At 45.0% G+C, this 18,381-nt stretch overlaps 1 protein-coding gene across 5 annotated transcripts in view; it reads right to left on the bottom strand.

Moving 5' to 3' along the window:
* ASTN2 (astrotactin 2) overlaps positions 1-18,381 on the bottom strand; it is a 1,056,817-nt gene that overhangs the window by 417,711 nt on the left and 620,725 nt on the right. For all 5 annotated transcript variants that reach the window (XM_061426655.1, XM_061426656.1, XM_061426657.1 and 2 more), the window contains one exon: positions 11,094-11,244. In XM_061426655.1, coding sequence (XP_061282639.1) covers positions 11,094-11,244 — 151 coding nt within the window. The remainder of the gene's footprint in view (positions 1-11,093; positions 11,245-18,381) is intronic.

Genomic DNA, 18,381 nt, shown 5'->3' on the forward strand with positions numbered 1-18,381 from the left:
GTGAAAGTGCTGCACTCAATAGGCCAGCATATTTCGAAAACTCAGCAGTGGCCACAGGACTGGAAAAGGTCAGTTTTCATTCCAATCCCAAAGAAAGGCAATGCCAAAGAATGCTCAAACTACCGCACAATTGCACTCATCTCACACGCTAGTAAAGTAATGCTCAAAATTCTCCAAGCCAGGCTTCAGCAATATGTGAACCGTGAACTTCCTGATGTTCAAGCTGGTTTTAGAAAAGGCAGAGGAACCAGAGATCAAATTGCCAACATCCGCTGGATCATGGAAAAAGCAAGAGAGTTCCAGAAAAATATCTATTTCTGCTTTATTGACTATGCCAAAGCCTTTGACTGTGTGGATCACAATAAACTGTGGAAAATTCTGAAAGAGATGGGAATACCAGACCACCTGATCTGCCTTTTGAGAAACTTATATGCAGATCAGGAAGCAACAGTTAGAACTGGACATGGAACAAAGGACTGGTTCCAAATAGGAAAAGGAGTATGTCAAGGCTGTATATTGTCACCCTGCTTATTTAACTTATATGCAGAGTACATCATGAGAAACGCTGGACTGGAAGAAACACAAGCTGGAAACAAGATTGCCAGGAGAAATATCAATAACCTCAGATATGCAGATGACACCACCCTTATGGCAGAAAGTGAAGAGGAACTAAAAAGCCTTTTGATGAAAGTGAAACAGGAGAGTGAAAAAGTTGGCTTAAAGCTCAACATTCAGAAAACGAAGATCATGGCATCTGGTCCCATCACTTCATGGGAAATAGATGGGGAAACAGTGGAAACAGTGTCAGACTTTATTTTTGGGGGCTCCAAAATCACTGCAGATGGTGACTGCAGCCACGAAATTAAAAGATGCTTACTCCTTGGAAGGAAAGTTATGACCAACCTAGATATCATATTGAAAAGCAGAGACATTACTTTGCCAACCAAGGTTCGTCTAGTCAAGGCTATGGTTTTTCCATTGGTCATGTATGGATGTGAGAGTTGGACTGTGAAGAAGGCTGAGCGCCAAAGAATTGATGCCTTTGAACTGTGGTGTTGGAGAAGACTCTTGAGAGTCCCTTGGACTGCAAGGAGATCCAACCAGTCCATTCTGAAGGAGATCAGCCCTGGGATTTCTTTGGAAGGAATGATGCTAAAGCTGAAACTTCAGTACTTTGGCCACCTCATGTGAAGAGTTGACTCATTGGAAAAGACTCTGATGCTGGGAAGGATTGGGGGCAGGAGGAGAAGGGGACAACAGAAGATGAGATGGCTGGATGGCATCACTGACTCGATGGACGTGAGTCTGGGTGAACTCTGGGAGTTGGTGATCGACAGGGAGGCCTGGCGTGCTGTGATTCATGGGGTTGCAAAGAGTCGGACACGACTGAGCGACTGAACTAAACTGAACTGAACGTTTCAAATTGCTAACATGCTCCAACAATCAAATATGATCTTCAGAAAGCCATACATTAAAAATGAACTATAGATTATATCCTAAATAACCATTATTCAATAGAACTTTCTTTTCAAAAATTTTTATTTTGTGCTATAGTTGACTTATAATGTGTTATTTTCAGGTGTACAACAAAGTTATATGTACAGCAAAGTGAGTATATATATATGTGTGTGTGTGTGTGTGTGTGTATATGTGTGTATATATGTGTGTGTGTATATATATACATATATATATATATATATTTAACTTCGCTTTACTATGCCATCTGGGATATATATATGTCTGAGTAGAGATCCCTGTGCTATACAGTAGATCCTTGTTATCTATTTTATATATAGTTGTGTGTATACATTAAGCCCAAACTCCTAATTTAGCCTTCCCACATACCTTTTCCCTTTGATAACCAAAGGTTTGTTTTCTAAATCTGTGAGTCTGTTTCCTTTCTGTAATAAGTTCATTTGTATCATTTTTTAATATCCTATATATAAATGATACCATATGATATTTGTCTTTCTTTGTCTGACCTACTTCACTCAGTATGACAAACTCTAGCTCTATCCAAATTGCTGCACATTAAGATTGTTACACAATAGCAGAAAATTGTAACAATGAAGATGAGCTATAGGCTGACATTTATAAAGGGGCTGAGGAGGATGCATTTTGATCATTGGATTGTCTGGGGTTGAGTCCAATAAAAGTTCCCTTCTGGAGCTGAGAAAACTAGGGTAGCAAGGGAACAGCAGGCGTGAAATGCTTCAGGGCGCAGCAGCTATTCCGAGATGGCGGGCACGTCCTCCACAGGATATCATGATTAAGTGCTTACAGTTTCTCTGGTTTTGCCCTCTATCTTGATTAAAATTTTGCCACGTCTATGCTGCCACACAGAATAAATGGAGCCATAGCTGACTTTTCAAACTGCGTTTTGCTGATATCATTCTATCTGTCACATTTAGACAACTTCTAATGGATAACGTTTTCCCCCCACTCTTTAGCACACTGAAGAAGAACACAGTATTCTCTCCCTCCCTATTTTGATGCTTCATTCATTGCTACTTTCTCCATCCCTGGTCAAGAGGTGAGGGCCTCCTTGGAAATAACTGAAACTCAAAATAACAGGATAATTTTTTATATACCATCTCTGGGATCAGCCTCCCTTCCCATATTATTATTCACCTGCATTAGTGTTCTATTGATGGTATAACAAATTGCCATAACTTGGCAGTTTATAAAACACAAATTTATTATCTTGCAGTTCTATAGGCCAGAAGTTAAAAAAAAAAAAAAAAGCCACTGGGTTAAATTCAAGGTCTCAACAAGGCTACATTCCTTTTCTAGATTAGGTGGCAGGCGAGGGGGAGTCCATTTCCTTGCCTCATCCAACTTCCAGAGACTTTCCTTAACTTCTAACCCCTTCCTCCAACTCAAGGGACATGAATCTGAGCAAACTTTGGGAGCCAATGAAGGACGGGGGAACCTGGCATGCTGCGGTCCTAGGGGCCATAGCGTTGGACATGACTTAGCGACTGAATAACAACAAATCTCTTCCTACATCTTCAAAGCCAGTAATGCTGCATCTCTCTGCTGCCACCTTCTTCCACATTTACGGAGATTGATTACATTGGGCTCATCCTAATAACCCCAAATAGTCAGTCCCTCTCTTCAAAATTTAGCTTATTAGCAACTAAACTCATAAGTGAATGCAATTCTCCTCTGTCATATACAATAACATATTCACAGGATCTAGGTAGTAGAAAGTAGGCATCCTCCTGCCTTCAATACATCCTATGAAAGTGAAAGTGGCTTAGTTGTGTCCGACTCTTTGTGACCCTATGGACTATACAGTCCATGGAATTCTCCAGGCCAGAATACTGGAGTGGGTAGCCTTTCCATTCTCCAGGGGATCTTCCCAACCCAGGGATCAAAATGGGGTCTCTTGCACTGCAGGCTGATTCTCTACTAGCTGAGCCACAAGGGAAGCCAAAGAATATTGGAGTGGGTAACCTATCCCTTCTCTAGCAAATCTTTCTAACCCAGGAATTGAACAAGGGTCTCCTGCATTGCAGGTGGATTCTTTACTTACTGAGCTATAAGGGAAGCCCCCCGACATCCTATGACCCTCCCCAATTTGGCAGCTGCACACCGGAGGACTACATTATCCCAGGAGAAGATGAGCACAGCAGAACCAGAATGCCAAGCATGAGAATGCATTTTTTTTTCTAATATGTACTTCAGAAATTGAGGTCTAATTAGAACATATATATAAAATAAGCAGAAGAATCTATAATCTGTTAGAGAAGTGGCCTCCCTTCTAGCCATAAAGACTATTTGAGCTGGGAGAAGAGAGGAATGTAGACAGCATATTAAAAAAGTAAAGACATCACTTTGCTGACAAAGGTCCGTATAGTCTAAGCTATGGTTGTTCCAGTAGTCATGTATGGATGTGAGAGTTGAACTATAAAGAAGACTGAGTGCCAAAAAATTGATGCTTTTGGTGCTAGAGAAGACTCTTGAGAGTCCCTTAGACTGCAAGGAGATCAAACCAGTCAACCCTAAAGGAAATCAATCATGAATATTCATGGGAAGAACTGATGCTGAAGCTGAAGCTCCAATACTTTGGTCACCTGAAAGAGTGAACTCATTGGAAAAGACCCCTGGGAAAGATTGAGGGTAGGAGGAAAAGAGGGCAAAAGAGGATGAGGTGGGTGGATGGAATCATCAACTCAGTGGACATGAGTTTGAGCAAACTCTGGAAGACAGTGAAGGACAAGGAAGCCTGGTGTGCTGCAATCCATTGGGTCACAAAGAACAGGATATGACTTAGCAACTGAACAAGAACAAAGAGAGGAATGCTGGGTATTAAACAAGAGGATCTTGTAAAACGGACCCTGTGCTCTGTCCCCGCCAGGCTAATGACATGAGTGGTTGGAGAGGATGTGGGCTGTGGAAAGTCAGGTGGATCTGAGATATCAAGGCAAAGGTGCCTGTGTCTCGTGGATGGTAAATATGGTTGCGTGCTCTTCCTGGTATAAAATCTGCCATCCACAAAGGCCTTCATGGTCTGTCTGGATCAAGACAGCTTCAGTCAGCTTCAGACTCTGAGGTCCACAGGGTTGGGTAGAAGAGCTACCTCACACCCTCCGTAGGCTGTGGAAAGTCTCCGACGGTTGGAACCAACTGACCTCAAATGCTGAGTGGTGGCGATGAAGAGAACATGCCAGCAGATACCAGGATAGGCCACACACCTTTAAACTGGGTGGGACAGGGCAGTCCTGCCGTAGGTCAGAAAGGAAGGAGAGTGATGGAGAAGGGCCAGACGAGACAGTGGGGACCAGAATGGAGTTAGTCCGGCATCCCTTCACGGCCGTGCCTTGGAAGTGCATCAGCCTCCGTGAGCTGATATGCTCAGAAGTGAGACACAGAACATCTAACCCAACGAGAACGAAGCTTCCACTGCCATTGGGTGGGCCAGCACATAAATAAATCCAGCTGCAGGAACATTATAGAGAATCAAATACACAATGCTGCTGTGGTCTGTATTGTCCAAGCTATGGTTTTTCCAGTAGTCGTGTACGGATGTAAGAGTTGGACCAGAAAGAAGGCTGAGCACCAAAGAATTGATGCTTTTGAACTGTGGTGCTGGAGAAGACTCTTGATACATCAGTAACGGTGGCCTTCTCATCTCACACAGAAATGGTACTCTGTAAATCTCAAATCATTTCCACTTACATTCTTTGATTTTTCAGAAAACCTATGAGTTCAAGAGCTATTGTTTCCTTTGAAAAACTTAACAACTGAAAGCTAACCAGGTCAATACAGATTCTAGAACTTGACACTGACCAAGTCAGGGCTTAACCCACTTCACCCAGACCAGTTTTCTCTCCAGGGTCCTTTGCTGCCGTCTCTTCTCAGCCACAGGGAAGCAACCCAGTTTTGGGGCCTCCATCCTGCCACCTTGTGGTAAAACCTTGGAAAGTCACTCTGCTTCCCACACTGGTGAGAGAACGTACTCGCCAGGTCTGTTGTGAAGATGAATGAATCATCGGATGTAGACATGCCTTGAGAACGCTAAAGTGTTTTAAAAATATAAGATATTATTTTTTTTGCCAGAATAAGTTTCTTAGAAGATGGGCTACAATAAGAAATTTACCTTTCCCAGCATTATGGAGAGTCCACAGAGAAATGAGAGATTTTTAATTTCAGTGTGAAAGTGGGTCCCTGTCTGTTCTAAAGTCATGGAAAAGAGCTTGCCTTCCATCCATTGAGCTCTGAAGTTGCAGCTTTAAGATTAGATCCTTAATCTATAGAGGAAGGTCACTGACAACCTCATCAGACTGTTGAATTTTCTCTTAACCTTCAGGGAATGGATGTTCTTTCTCAGTCTCCTCTTACTTTTCCAGTTTACATTAATGAGAGGGGAAAAGAGATAATTCCTGCCTACAGATACAGACACACACACACACACACACACACAGATCTCTGCATTTATGAGGTTTCATTCTTTAGGGACATCTATCCTCAACAAGGAGCTTAATTATTTCAGGAAAGAGAATTGATGAAAAAAGGAGAGAGACAACTTAATCCTTCCAGAAAGATCAGACTCATGTTTTGGAGACAACATGGATCATTTAGAACATGTTTTTAAAATTTTTTTTTATCCACTAACCAGCTCTAGTTCAGTTGCTCAGTCATGTCTGACTCTGTGGGCCCATGGACCGCAGCACACCAGGCCTCCCTGTCCATCAGTAACTCCCGCAGTTTACCCAAACTCATGTCCATTGAGTCGTGATGCCATCCAACCATCTCATCCTCTGTCGTCCCCTTCTCTTCCTGCCTTCAATCTTTCCCAGCATCAGGGTCTTTTCAAATGAGTCAGTTCTTCGCATCAGGTGGCCAAAGTATTGGAGTTCCAGCTTCAACATCAGTCCTTCCAATGAACACCCAGGACTTGTCTCCTTTAGGATGGACTGGTTGAATCTCCTTGCAGTCCAAGGGACTCTCAAGAGTTTTCTTCAACACCACAGTTCAAAAGCAACAATTCTTTGGCACTCAGCTTTCTTCACAGCCCAACTCTTGCATCCATACATGACTACTGGAAAAACCGTAGCCTTGACTAGGTGGACATTTGTTGACAAAGTAGTGTCTCTGCTTCTTAATATGCTATCTAGGTTGGTCATAACTTTCCTTCCAAGGAGTAAGCGTCTTTTAATTTCATGGCTGCAATCACCATCTGCAGTGATTTTGGATCCCAAAAAAATAAAGTCTGACTGTTTCCACTGTTTCCCTATCTATTTCTCATGAAGTGATGGGACCAACATGCCATGATCTTAGTTTTCTGAATGTTAAGCATTAAGCTAACTTTTTCACTCTCCTCTTTCACTTTCATCAAGAGGCTCTTTAGTTCCTCTTCACTTTCTGCCATAAGGATGGTGTCATCTGCATATCTGAGGTTATTGATATTTCTCCCAGCAATCTTGATTCCAGCTTGTGCTTCTTCCAGCCCAACATTTCTCATGATGTACTCTGCATATAAGTTAAATAAGCAGGGTGACAATATACAGCCTTGACGTACTCCTTTTCCTCTTTGGAACCAGTCCTTTGTTCCGTGTCCAGTTCTAACTGTTGCTTCCTGACCTGCATACAGATTTCTCAAGAGGCAGGTCAGGTGCTCTGGTATTCCCATCTCTTTCAGAATTTTCCACAGTTTATTGTGATCCACACAGTCAAAGGCTTTGGCATAGTCAATAAAGCAGAAATAGATGTTTTTCTGGAACTGTCTTGCTTTTTTGATGATCCAGCAGATGTTGACAATTTGATCTCTGGTTCTCTGCCTTTTCTAAAACCAGCTTGAACATCTGGTTTTAGAAAGTTCACAGTTCATGTATTGCTGAAGCCTGGCTTGGAGAATTTAGAGCATTACTTTACTAGCGTGTGAGATGAGTGCAACTGTGTGGTAGTTTGAGGATTGTTTGGCATTGCCTTTCTTTGGGATTGGAATGAAAACTGACCTTTTCCAATCCTGTGGCCACTGCTGAGTTTTCCAAATTTGCTAGCATATTGAATGCAGCACTTTCACAGCATCATCTTTCAGGATTTGAAATAGCTCAACTGGAATTCCATCACCTCCACTAGCTTTGTTCATAGTGATGCTTCCTAAGGCCCACTTGACTTCACATACCAGGATGTCTAGCTCTAGGTGAGTGATCACACCATCATGATTATCTGGGTCATGAGGATCTTTTCTGTACAGTTCTTCTGTGTATTCTTGCCACCTCTTCTTAATATCTTCTGCTTCTCTTAGGTCCATACCATTTCTGTCCTTTATTGAGTCCATCTTTGCATGCAATGTTCCTTTGGTATCTAATTTTCTTGAAGAGATCTCTAGTCTTTCCCATTCTATTGTTTTCCTCTATCTTTGCATTGATTACTGAGGAAGGCTTTCTTATCTCTCCTTGCTATTCTTTGGAACTCTGCATTCAAATGGGTATATCTTTCCTTTCCTCCTTTGCTTTTCATTTCTTGTCTTTTCACAGCTATTTATAAGGTCTCATCACACAGCCATTTTGCTTTTTTGCATTTCTTTTTCTTGGGGATGGTCTTCATCCCTGTCTTTGGTACAATGTCATGAACCTCTGTCTATAGTTCATTAGGCACTCTATCAGCTCTAGTCCGTTAAAACTATTTCTGACTTCCACTGTATAATAGTAAGGGATTTGATTTAGGTCATACCTGAATGGTCTAGTGGTTTTCCCTACCTTCTTCATTTAAGTCTGAATTTGGCAATAAGGAGTTTATGATCAGCTCTAAGACTTAGACAAACCCTCCTCTCTCTCAATGAGCTTCAATCTTCCAACATGCAGAATGGAGGGCTAGTTTGCAAATACTCTGATGTGGACAGCCGCTTATGCACACCCACCCAGCATCCACAAGCTCTCTTCCTGTTGCTAGCTTCCTACTTTTCCTTGAGAGTCTACGCCTTCCCTCAGCTCACTACCACAGAGTTTGGATGCGGCCGCCTCTGACGCACATTCCAGGTTCTGGGATGAGTCTAGTCCTTCCAACCACAGTGACTGGTACAGGGATGGGCATGAGAAACAAGCTAATCCAATCAGATGGAGTTCTGAGTTGGAGGGACTAGGAAAGAGAACTGTGGTACTGGAGAAGATTCTTGAGAGCCCCTTGGACTGCAAGGAGATTAAACCAGTCACTCCTAAAGGAAATGAACCCTGAGTATTCATTGGAAGGACTGATGCTGAACCTGAGCTCCAATCCTTTGGCCACCAGATGTGAAGATCCAGTTCACTGGAAAAGGCCGTGGTGCCGGGAAAGCCTGAAGGCGAAAAGAGAAAAGCACAGCAGCAGATGAGATGGTCAGGCAGCATCACCGACTCAGTGGAGAGGAGCTTGACCAAACTCTCAAGTTGGCTTAAGGCAGGCCTGGTACACTGCAGTCCATGGGGTCACAGGAGTTGGACATGACCTAGTGACTGAGCAACAACAACAACAGAAGGAAAGAGAGGCCAGCGTCCTGCAGGACTCACTGTGTGGAGAAGGTGTGGCTGGCCACAGAGTGGCATGGTCCTGAGAGCAGAGCCGAGAGCAGAGCGATCCCAGTGACACTGTTTGAGCCCCTTAGTCCTACTGACTGGACTTCCATTTGAGTCAATACGTTGCCTCTCTTTGCCTAAAGTAGTTTATATTGGGTTTCTATCACTTATAATTCTAAAAATTCTAATCAATAAAATGTCCATTGCCCATTGGCTTCTGAAGACTTCTTGATCTTTGCGTCTGAAATAGTTTTATTGCACTATCTCACCCTCTAGAAGCTTCTTTGTATGGGTTTCCTGGCCCTCATCTATCTCCCCAGAGGCTATGTAGGTGCATTAAGAGCTGACTGTGTAGTCCCTTGGTCTCTTTCAAAGGACCTAGTCCAGAGCAGGAATTTTCATCCGTGGTCTCATTCCTCCATTCCCGCCCTCTTTCTTTCTTCTTATCTTCTGAGATGGGTACTATTGGGGTGCTGAGCTGAATCAACAGATGCCCTGGATTGTCCCTCAGCTTATTGGGATAGCTCAGCTGGTAAAGAATCCTCCTGCAATGCGGGAGACCTGGGTTCGATCCCTGGGTTGGGAAGATCCCCTGGAGAAGGGAAAGGCTACCCACTCTAGTATTCTGGCCTGGAGAATTCCATGGACTGTATAGTCCATGGGGTTGCAAAGAGTCAGACACGACTGAGCAACTTTCACGTTCACTTTCAAACATGAAAAAAGCCAGTCTGGACTATACATTTTCACAGGTGATATAACCCATAAACATACACAAAAACCGCAATGGTTCTCACAAGAGCAGGGTTATTTCTCCATTGGGGAGAGGGGAAAGGCTTCCTGAAGGAGATGGGTCTTGAAAGAAGTCCACTTGTTTCCTACACTGTTAGGAGACCAAGTCACTGAGGCTGAAAGAAAGGCTTGAGCAATGCCTCTGAGGCATTAAACAGTTAAGTGTTCAGGAACAACAACAAATCAGCTCCATTTGGTTTTTGTGTAGAAGGAAGTAAACTGATGGAGAGATTGGAGGGGGGACCAGGCCAGGAATGCCAGGCATTCAGCATGTAGGACGATGCTTCCCAAGTGAGCTTCTAAGGCACCCCCACGTCTCACACGCATACACAGTCATTACAGTGCTACAAACTCAGGCTCTGGGGACCGAACCCCCACTATAGAATCAAAACTCCTAGTGTAGCATTTCACCTTCTCCTGGACATTGTACCTGGAACGTGCATTTTAAACAAGCACCCTTGATCATTCCTATACAATGCATCATCCGGTTTGGGACCAACCGTGACGCTCACATACCTTCTGTGCTTTTACTGCACATTTGATACTAAAGCTCTGTGCAAACAAGGACACCATCCCCTCCACAGCTTTGCCTCTCCCAGCCCCAGTCTCTTCCCGATGTCCACTGACTCATCATATGAAGCCAATTACAATACCACCTTCTCCAGGAAGCTTTCCTCACACTTTGGATCTCACCTGCTACTTTTCTTCCGAACAGATGCCGTGTTCCCCACTGACTGCACAGAGACAAGACAGGCCCTATCTCACTCCCAAATGGCCTGTGAACTTCCTGGAAGGCTAAATCCCAGCGTCAATACGTTGGGGAGGGCAAACGTGCCAACTCATTTCCATTCTGAGAGCCTTTATACATGATCCTATCCAGAGGTGTTTTCCCGAGTTTTATAAACAGATTTCCTTGAGAGATGCTCACTCTTCGTTGACTATGCCCTCAGACTCTTAATCCAAGTAAGAGCTTGCAGTGGTTTAGCGGCTTTTGTACCTGTGGGGTGGGGCAGGGGCAGGGCTGGGGTGTTGGTGAGCCAGAGGCCAGGGGCTCTCGAGGACCGACTGAATAGTGGGCACTAAAGCTCTAATAGCTCATTTCATTCTTCCAACACTTACAGGAGTTACGTGTGATCGGGATCCCACTGTCCAGATGAGGAATCCAAGGACAGCAGCCTGATATACTGAAGGCCACAAAGGCAGGAGCTACGACCTTGACCAGCTGCCCCCTCACAGAAGGGGCCTCCTGCTAGCAGCCTTGGCCCCCGGGCCAGCACCATGCTCACGGGCAAGGGCACTTACCACACACCCCGAGGAGTCCACCTGACGGTCAGACACGCACTTGAAGTTGCGAGTGCAGCCCCCGTTGTTCCGAGAGCAGTCACGGACGGGCCCGAAGGAGGACAGCAGGTCGTTGATGGTTTCAAAGTACGTGGACAGCATCGCGTCCTCCCTTGGAGAGAAAGGGGACGGTTAAATCCCAGAGACACCTGTATCACTGCGTTAAAACTAAGTTTAATGTGCATTACTTTTGAGATCATTATTCATCATATTTGTAATCGAGAAAATGATACAAATGCTTACTTAAAAAGAAAATAAGAAGCAAAGAAAAACAAAAAGAAATAAATTCAATGGTTATACTGTCATATGACATGATGGTTATTTAGTTTTGATAAAGTGAAGTCAAGTCGCTCAGTCGTGTCGGACTCTTTGCAACCCCATGGACTGGGGCCTACCAGGCTCCTCCCATGGGATTTTCCGGGCAATGGAGAGTACTGGAGTGGGTTGCCATTTCCTTCTCCAGAGGATCTTCCCCACCCAGGGATCAACCCAGGTCTCCCGCATTGTAGGCAGACGCTTTACTGTCTGAGCCACCAGGGAAGTCCAGTTTTGATAAAGAAGGCTATATTTGGAACTTTGCACCCTTTATTTCAATAACCCTCATAATTTTTTAAAGTAGACATACGATTTTCATTTTACCAATAAGTGAACTGTGATGTGACTGAAAAAAAAGTGTTATTTACAATAGCCAAGACATGGACGCAACCTGTTTCCATCAGCAGATGGATGACTGAAGTAGTATGTGTACATGATGGAAAGCCACTCGGTCATAAAAAGAGTGAAATAATGCCATTTATGGTAACATGGATGGACCTAGTGAAGTAAGTCACGCAGAGAAAGACAGATGTTACTGAATGATATCACTTGTGGAATCTAAAAAAAATAAGTAAAAATACAAACGAACTTATTCACAAAAGAGAAACACTCACAGATGTGGAAAATAAACTTATGGTTACCAGAGGGGAAAGCCAGGGTAGGGATAAATTAGGAGTACAAGATTAACAGATACACACTACGACATATAAAATAAATGGCAAGGATTTACTATAGTGTGTAGGGGACTATATTCATTATCATGTATTAATCTATAATGGAAAATAATCTGAAAAAATATATATATATATAACTGAATCACTTTGTGGTACTCCTGAAACTAACATAATATTGTAAATCAATTTTAATTCAATTAAAAAACAGAAGAAAAAGAAAGGTGAAGTGTTTTGCTGACTGCCACCAGCCTGCACTGTGGCAGAATTAAAGTCTGTGCCAAGCTCCATCTGAGTACACAGAGAAAGTTCTTCCCTCTACACAATTCTTAACTTGCATTATACATGTTTCTACAGATTCCAGATATCCCCACAGCAACTCTGTAAAATGGGCACGTTCCTAGTATTCCAACTTTGCAGAGATAAGTTGAAACTATGGGAGGTGTGGCACTCACCCCAAATTACACAGCCTATAAACAGGAGAGCCAAGACACAAACACAGAATCTCTGACCCTAGTACCACAGACCTGTATTTTTCAGACTCTTGCCTACAAATCACACCATCAACACCAGTAGCGTCAGCTGTTGTAAAGATGAGAAGACTCTAGGCAAATGCGTGAGTGAAACTCCCAAGTGAGGTTCACAATAGAATAAGACTAGGGACTATAATCCATGAATCTGCCAAAATTCTATTTGGGAAGAGATAAAAAATGAAAGTTTCTGGATGCTGCTTTCTGGGAAAACGGCCCCCAAATAAGGAATATCCTAGCCCTGGCTAGGTGATCTATGGTGCATTCATTAGGGTTAGGGCTAGGGTTAGGAGGAGGTTTTATTTGCAGGAGGTTTTATTAAGGGGTCACTACAGGCAGTAAAAAGAGGCACCATATTCTTCCATGATGTACATCTCATGGAATCCAGAACTAAGAAAGAGGGCACGTGCCAGGGCACGCATGTGCTGTGCGAGGGGCCAGGGAGCACCCCTAGTGATGTCTCTGGAGCACACCCCTCACCCTTTCTCCCAACCTTCCTCTCCTCAGGCCTGGCGCTCCAGGTTTCAGTCTCCTAGCTTCTTCCCTGACTCCAACCCTATCCCCTTCTGTTCCATCTTTCATCCTGACTACCAGTGAACCTGGTAAATTCCAGCTCTACCTAGATACCCCATGGATCACTAGGTCTCCATTATTTACAGAAGAAAATCTAAATTAGTTTCATTGGCATTCAACATCCTTCATAGTCAGGTTCCTGCCTACCTGTCTGGCTACATTTCACTTTGCCCTCAGAGTCTCCATTCCATAGCCACAGCTTCCTTCTCATTTGCTAAACACACAATCTGAGGCCAGGTTCCCTGCAAACAGATCCTGAAACAGAGTGCTGCTTACAGGAGGGTTGTCGAGGAGCCCTCTTGGGATACAGGAAGCCAGCAAGGCACGACTGGGCAGGGGGGAGGCTGTCCTGCCATGTAGTTGAGGCCACGTGGGTCTGCAGCCTCAGGTGGTCCTGGGGGAGCTCTGAAGCTGGACCGCCCTTTTAAGATGCCCTGAAAGGAGCCAAGGGACCCAGGCCTCTGCATCACCACATCACCGGCTGCCACGTGGAGGGGTGTCCTTGGGACAGGCAGCTCCCTGTGGCTGAGGTAATGCCAGTGAGAGACAGAGCTGTGAGTTTCGGCCACATTCCAGAGGATGGGGGGGTCAGCCCTGCAGGGCTCTGAGTGCAGGGCGTACCTTTACCTCCCCGAATCCTCGACCATGCCCTTCTGCCTGGGATGCTCAGCTCCAACTTTTCTCCCCCACAGAATCCCAAGAACCCTCGAAACCATTTGAATCCACACGTCCGTTCATTCACCCTTACATTATAGGTGTTTACTGAGTGCTTCCTATGGACCGGGGAGCATCCTAGGTACTAGGGTTCCAGCAGGGACACTGGACAAAGTCCTCACGTCCAGTGAGCTCACCGTGACCTCCTCAGTGAAACCCTCTCTACATCCCACAAACAGAATCGACTCCTTTTCGCTTTGAGTCCATTGTTTAAATCTATTATTTTATTGATCTTCATCACCAACTCCATAGTTTCCCAAAGAGACTGTAAGCTTCTTGAGTGAAAGGCCCAAGGCTTAGTCACCCCTCTTTATTTATTTTTTAATGTTTTGTTTTATATTGGAGTACAGCTGGCCTTCCCTTGTGGCTCAGCTGGTAAAGAATCCGCCTGCAATGTGGGAGACCTGGGTTCCATCTCTCGATTAGGAAGAGCCCCTGGAGAAGGGAAAGGCTACCCACCCACCCCAGTATTCCAGCCTGGAGAATTCCATGGACTGCAGGCCATGGGGTCACAAAGAGTCCAGCACAACTGAGTGACACTGACTCAGTCACAGCTGATTAACGAGGCTGTGACAGCTTCATGTGGACAGAAAGGGACTCGGGTGTACATGTACACTATTCATTATCTCCGCAAACTACTCCCCAACCCAGGCTGCACATTGTTCTATTTAAAATGGATAACCAACAAGGACCTACTGTACAGCACAACAGCACACGTAACTCTGAACAATGATATGGAATCATCCCTCTTTAGCCCCCAGCACTCACCCTGGTAAGACCTTGTGCGAAGCCAGTGTTTTGCAAGAGAAACAAAGAAATTACCAGAAGGCATGGATACAACCACCACCAATCAGTAGTTTTATCACGATTATGTCCAAAGAGGACACTCCCCTGCCTAACCCCAGCTCTGGGTTCCCACCGTAAATCCCTCACGCTCAGGGCTGCAGTAGAGGGCCAAAGAAGAGAAAGCAAGGAGGAGAGCCACCAGCTTATCTATCACTTCCTAACTTTGTACAGAGTGAGGTCAAGGTGGCAGGCGGATGGAGGGAGGCAAGGAACAGTCCCTGAGCTCATGCTCTTGGGAGACTCCCACTTCTGAATCACACAAAGAGTTGGGAATCCTGGAAAGACATTAACGGTATTAAAATATTAATATCCTTAGAGGGGGAAGAAGGATGATACGTGAGGGGAGGAGATAAAGACAGAGAGAGACAATTTGAGAAAGTGTGAGAGCAAGGAAAGAGACAAACATGCAGAGGATCTGCTAGAAAGAAGGAAGAGAGGCTGAGAGGCGGAAATACAGGCATCTAGAGCAGGATGGGTGCCCAGATGGACGGATGGACTGACAAATGGACAGGTAAACAGAGAGACAGAGAGAGAGAGCAACACAGCCAGAGGAGTGCCACGGAGAGAGAGCTTAAGAGAGGAAGCTGGAGGCAGCGGGGGTGTGTAAAGAAAAAAAGCGCAGAGCTAGATTAGGAGAAAGAAACAGAGATTCAAAAAGGAGAAGGTATGCAGGCCAGCAGAATAAATGTCCATGTGTACCGAGATGGAGAGGAGGAGGGGAGGAGAGAAGAGGGAAAGATGGGGAGAGGGGAAGGAGTAGGGGAAGGAGACAGACTCAGGAAGACAGAGAATGAACAGGAAGAAAAAGACACTGCCTGAGTGGAAAGACCACACACAGAGACACGGAGAGCAGAGGCAGAAGGACCGAGAGAAACAAAGGAAGAGACAAGAAAAACCAGCAAAAATTGTCACCTTCCAGTGGAACCTGGCGACAGCTCAAGCTATACAAATAAGGAGGCTGTTAGCTTTTCAAAGGATTGATTCTGCATGAACATCCGTTACACCCGGGGAACATTACTTAAAACACAAAGCCCTGACACAGGGGCTGTTACTGAGTTGAGAACAGCAATCGCGTCAGGCTGGGAACATGAAGTATCTGAAGCACGAGTTACAGAGCGAGCAGGGCAGACGCTGGCATTTTCCGAAGGCAGGACCCAACTTCTCATCCCAGATGCTGAGTGCAGGATCTGGGGTCTGCTGGAGCACAGAGCGGCCCCACTAGCAGGGCGTAGAGGGATGGAGCCTTTAGCCCTGGAGGTGGAGGGGGACTGAGGTGACAGGGGCAAGCTGGGAGAGTCCCGGCTTTGCCAGGAATCGCCAGCATCACGCACATCACCTCCCTCCACCATCATTTCCTGAGCCCGAATGTATGCATTTTACTCCGCCTCTGCAGCCCTAGAAACCAGCTATCGGGGAGAGGCGGGACTTGTCCCGGGTAACGTCGGGGTGAGGCAGTGAGGTCAGGGTCTGCGTGCACGTCTGCCTGACGTCAGGTCCTGAGCTTTCTCCAGGCCATGGCTCAGCTTGTCCAACTTGCTCTGTGCCCTTGGGCAAGTCAGAGCTCTCCTAACAGCAAAGCTGGTAGAAATCTGTACCCACCCCTCTGGGTCTTACAGGAGGAAGATCTGGAAGGGCAGAGACTGAGCCGCCCTTGCACACCTCCCAGAGCTGCCTGCTGACCTGTGCACATGCCGCAGTAGCCTCGATCCGTACTGGAATAAAAGGGGAAAACATCATTGGTTTGGTTTTCTAGAGCAGCCATAGCAAGTACTACAACACGGGGGACTTAAAACAGCAGAAATGTACACTGTCCCAGTTCTGGAGATTGAGTGTGCAGAATGAAGGTGTCAGCAGGGCCACACTTCCTCTACAGATCTAGGGGAGACCCCCTCTTGCCTCTTCATAGCTTCCTTCATAGCTCCTGGCAACCCTTGGCATTCCTTGGCTTGTACCTGCATCACTCTAATCTCTGCCTCCATTGTCACATGGCTCTGCCTCGTGTCTGTGTCTTTTCCTCTCCTCACAATGATACCGTCCACTGGATTTAGAGTCTACTCAGGTGGTGCTAGTGGTAAAGAAACTGCCTGCGAAGGCAGGAGATGCAAAAGATGCGGGTTCGACCCCTGGGTTGGGAAGATCCTCTAGGAGGGCATGGCAACCCACTCCAGTATTCTGGCTTGGAGAATCCCATGGACAGAGGAGCCTGACGGGCTATAATACATAGTTCATAGGGTTGCAAAGAGCTGCCCATGAATAAAGTGACTTTGCATGCTGTAAGTGCCCACACTAATCTATTATGACCTTATCTTAATTAAATCTGCAAAGACTCTATCTCCAGAAAAGTTCACATTCTGAGGTTCTGGGTGGACAAGAGTTTTGGGGGACACTACTCAACCCACAGCTCACAGCTCAGAGACTCGTCCTCAAGCTGAGCAGGACAGCAGGACAGAGCCAAGACTGTAATCCTGGCCTTTGGTCTTAACTCCAGTGTTACTGACACCATACCAGCCCTCCCAACTCCAGGCTCTGCATGTTACACTGTGGTATTTACAAAGCCCGTGAAAGCTCAGAAAAAGGACCAAGGTGAAGCCGTTTCTCCTTCATTTGAGAGGAGAAAAGACGAACAATAATGAAGTACCTAACACACCCCAGGCAGAACAGAGGTTGGCAGACTTCTCCATACAGAAATCCACAGTCAGCATCTTAGGCTTTACAACCATATGGCCTCTGTTCTAACTATTCAATTCTGCTTTTATAGTGCACAATCAGCCATAGAAAATATGTAACGATGATGTGCAAAATGCAATGAATGAACAGGGCTATGTTTCAACAAAATTGTATTTACAAAAAGACACAGTAGGCTGGACCACCATGTCCTGTTTCACGTGGGAAAACCTGCAGGTCGGCTGGAGTCAGGGTTTGAACCAAGGTATGTCCAACTCCAGAACCCACATTCCTTCTCCTATATGAAGCTTCCTCTGAACCTCACTCTTCTCATCTGTAAAATGGGAACAGCATCTTTCTAGCTCCCAACCATGTAGGACTATTGTAGGAATGATGCAATGAGAGGGTGTACAGGACCATGTTTTCTAAACTCTAAAATCCAATGCAAATCTATTTACTGTTCATTCATTCAAAAAATATTTGAGCACCTACTGTATGCCTGGTACTGAGATGATTACTATTATTATTTTTTGAATTGAATACTTAATTTTATTTATATGTAATGCTATTACAACTGGTGGCTCAGCAGTAAAAGAATCCTCCTGCCACGCAGGAGATGCAGAGATGCAGGTTTGATCCCTGGGTTGGAAGATCCCCTGGGGGGAGGAAATGGCAACTCACTCCAGAGTACTTGCCTGGAGAATCCCATGCACAGAGGAGCGTGGTGGGCTACAGTCCATGGGGTCCCAAAGAAATGGACACAACTGAATGACTAAAAAACAACAAACACTTTTACAACCCCCTATGTTGTCTTTAATTTTAATTTTTTCAGCATTTTCTCAGATGAATCTTTAAAGTTGGGGAAAGAATAATATGAACACCCATACTTTTTAGATTTAACAGTTGTTAGCAATATGACAAATGCATATTATCTTT

This window comes from Bos javanicus, chromosome 8, assembly GCF_032452875.1.
Source record: "Bos javanicus breed banteng chromosome 8, ARS-OSU_banteng_1.0, whole genome shotgun sequence".
Taxonomy (NCBI): Eukaryota; Metazoa; Chordata; class Mammalia; order Artiodactyla; family Bovidae; genus Bos; species Bos javanicus.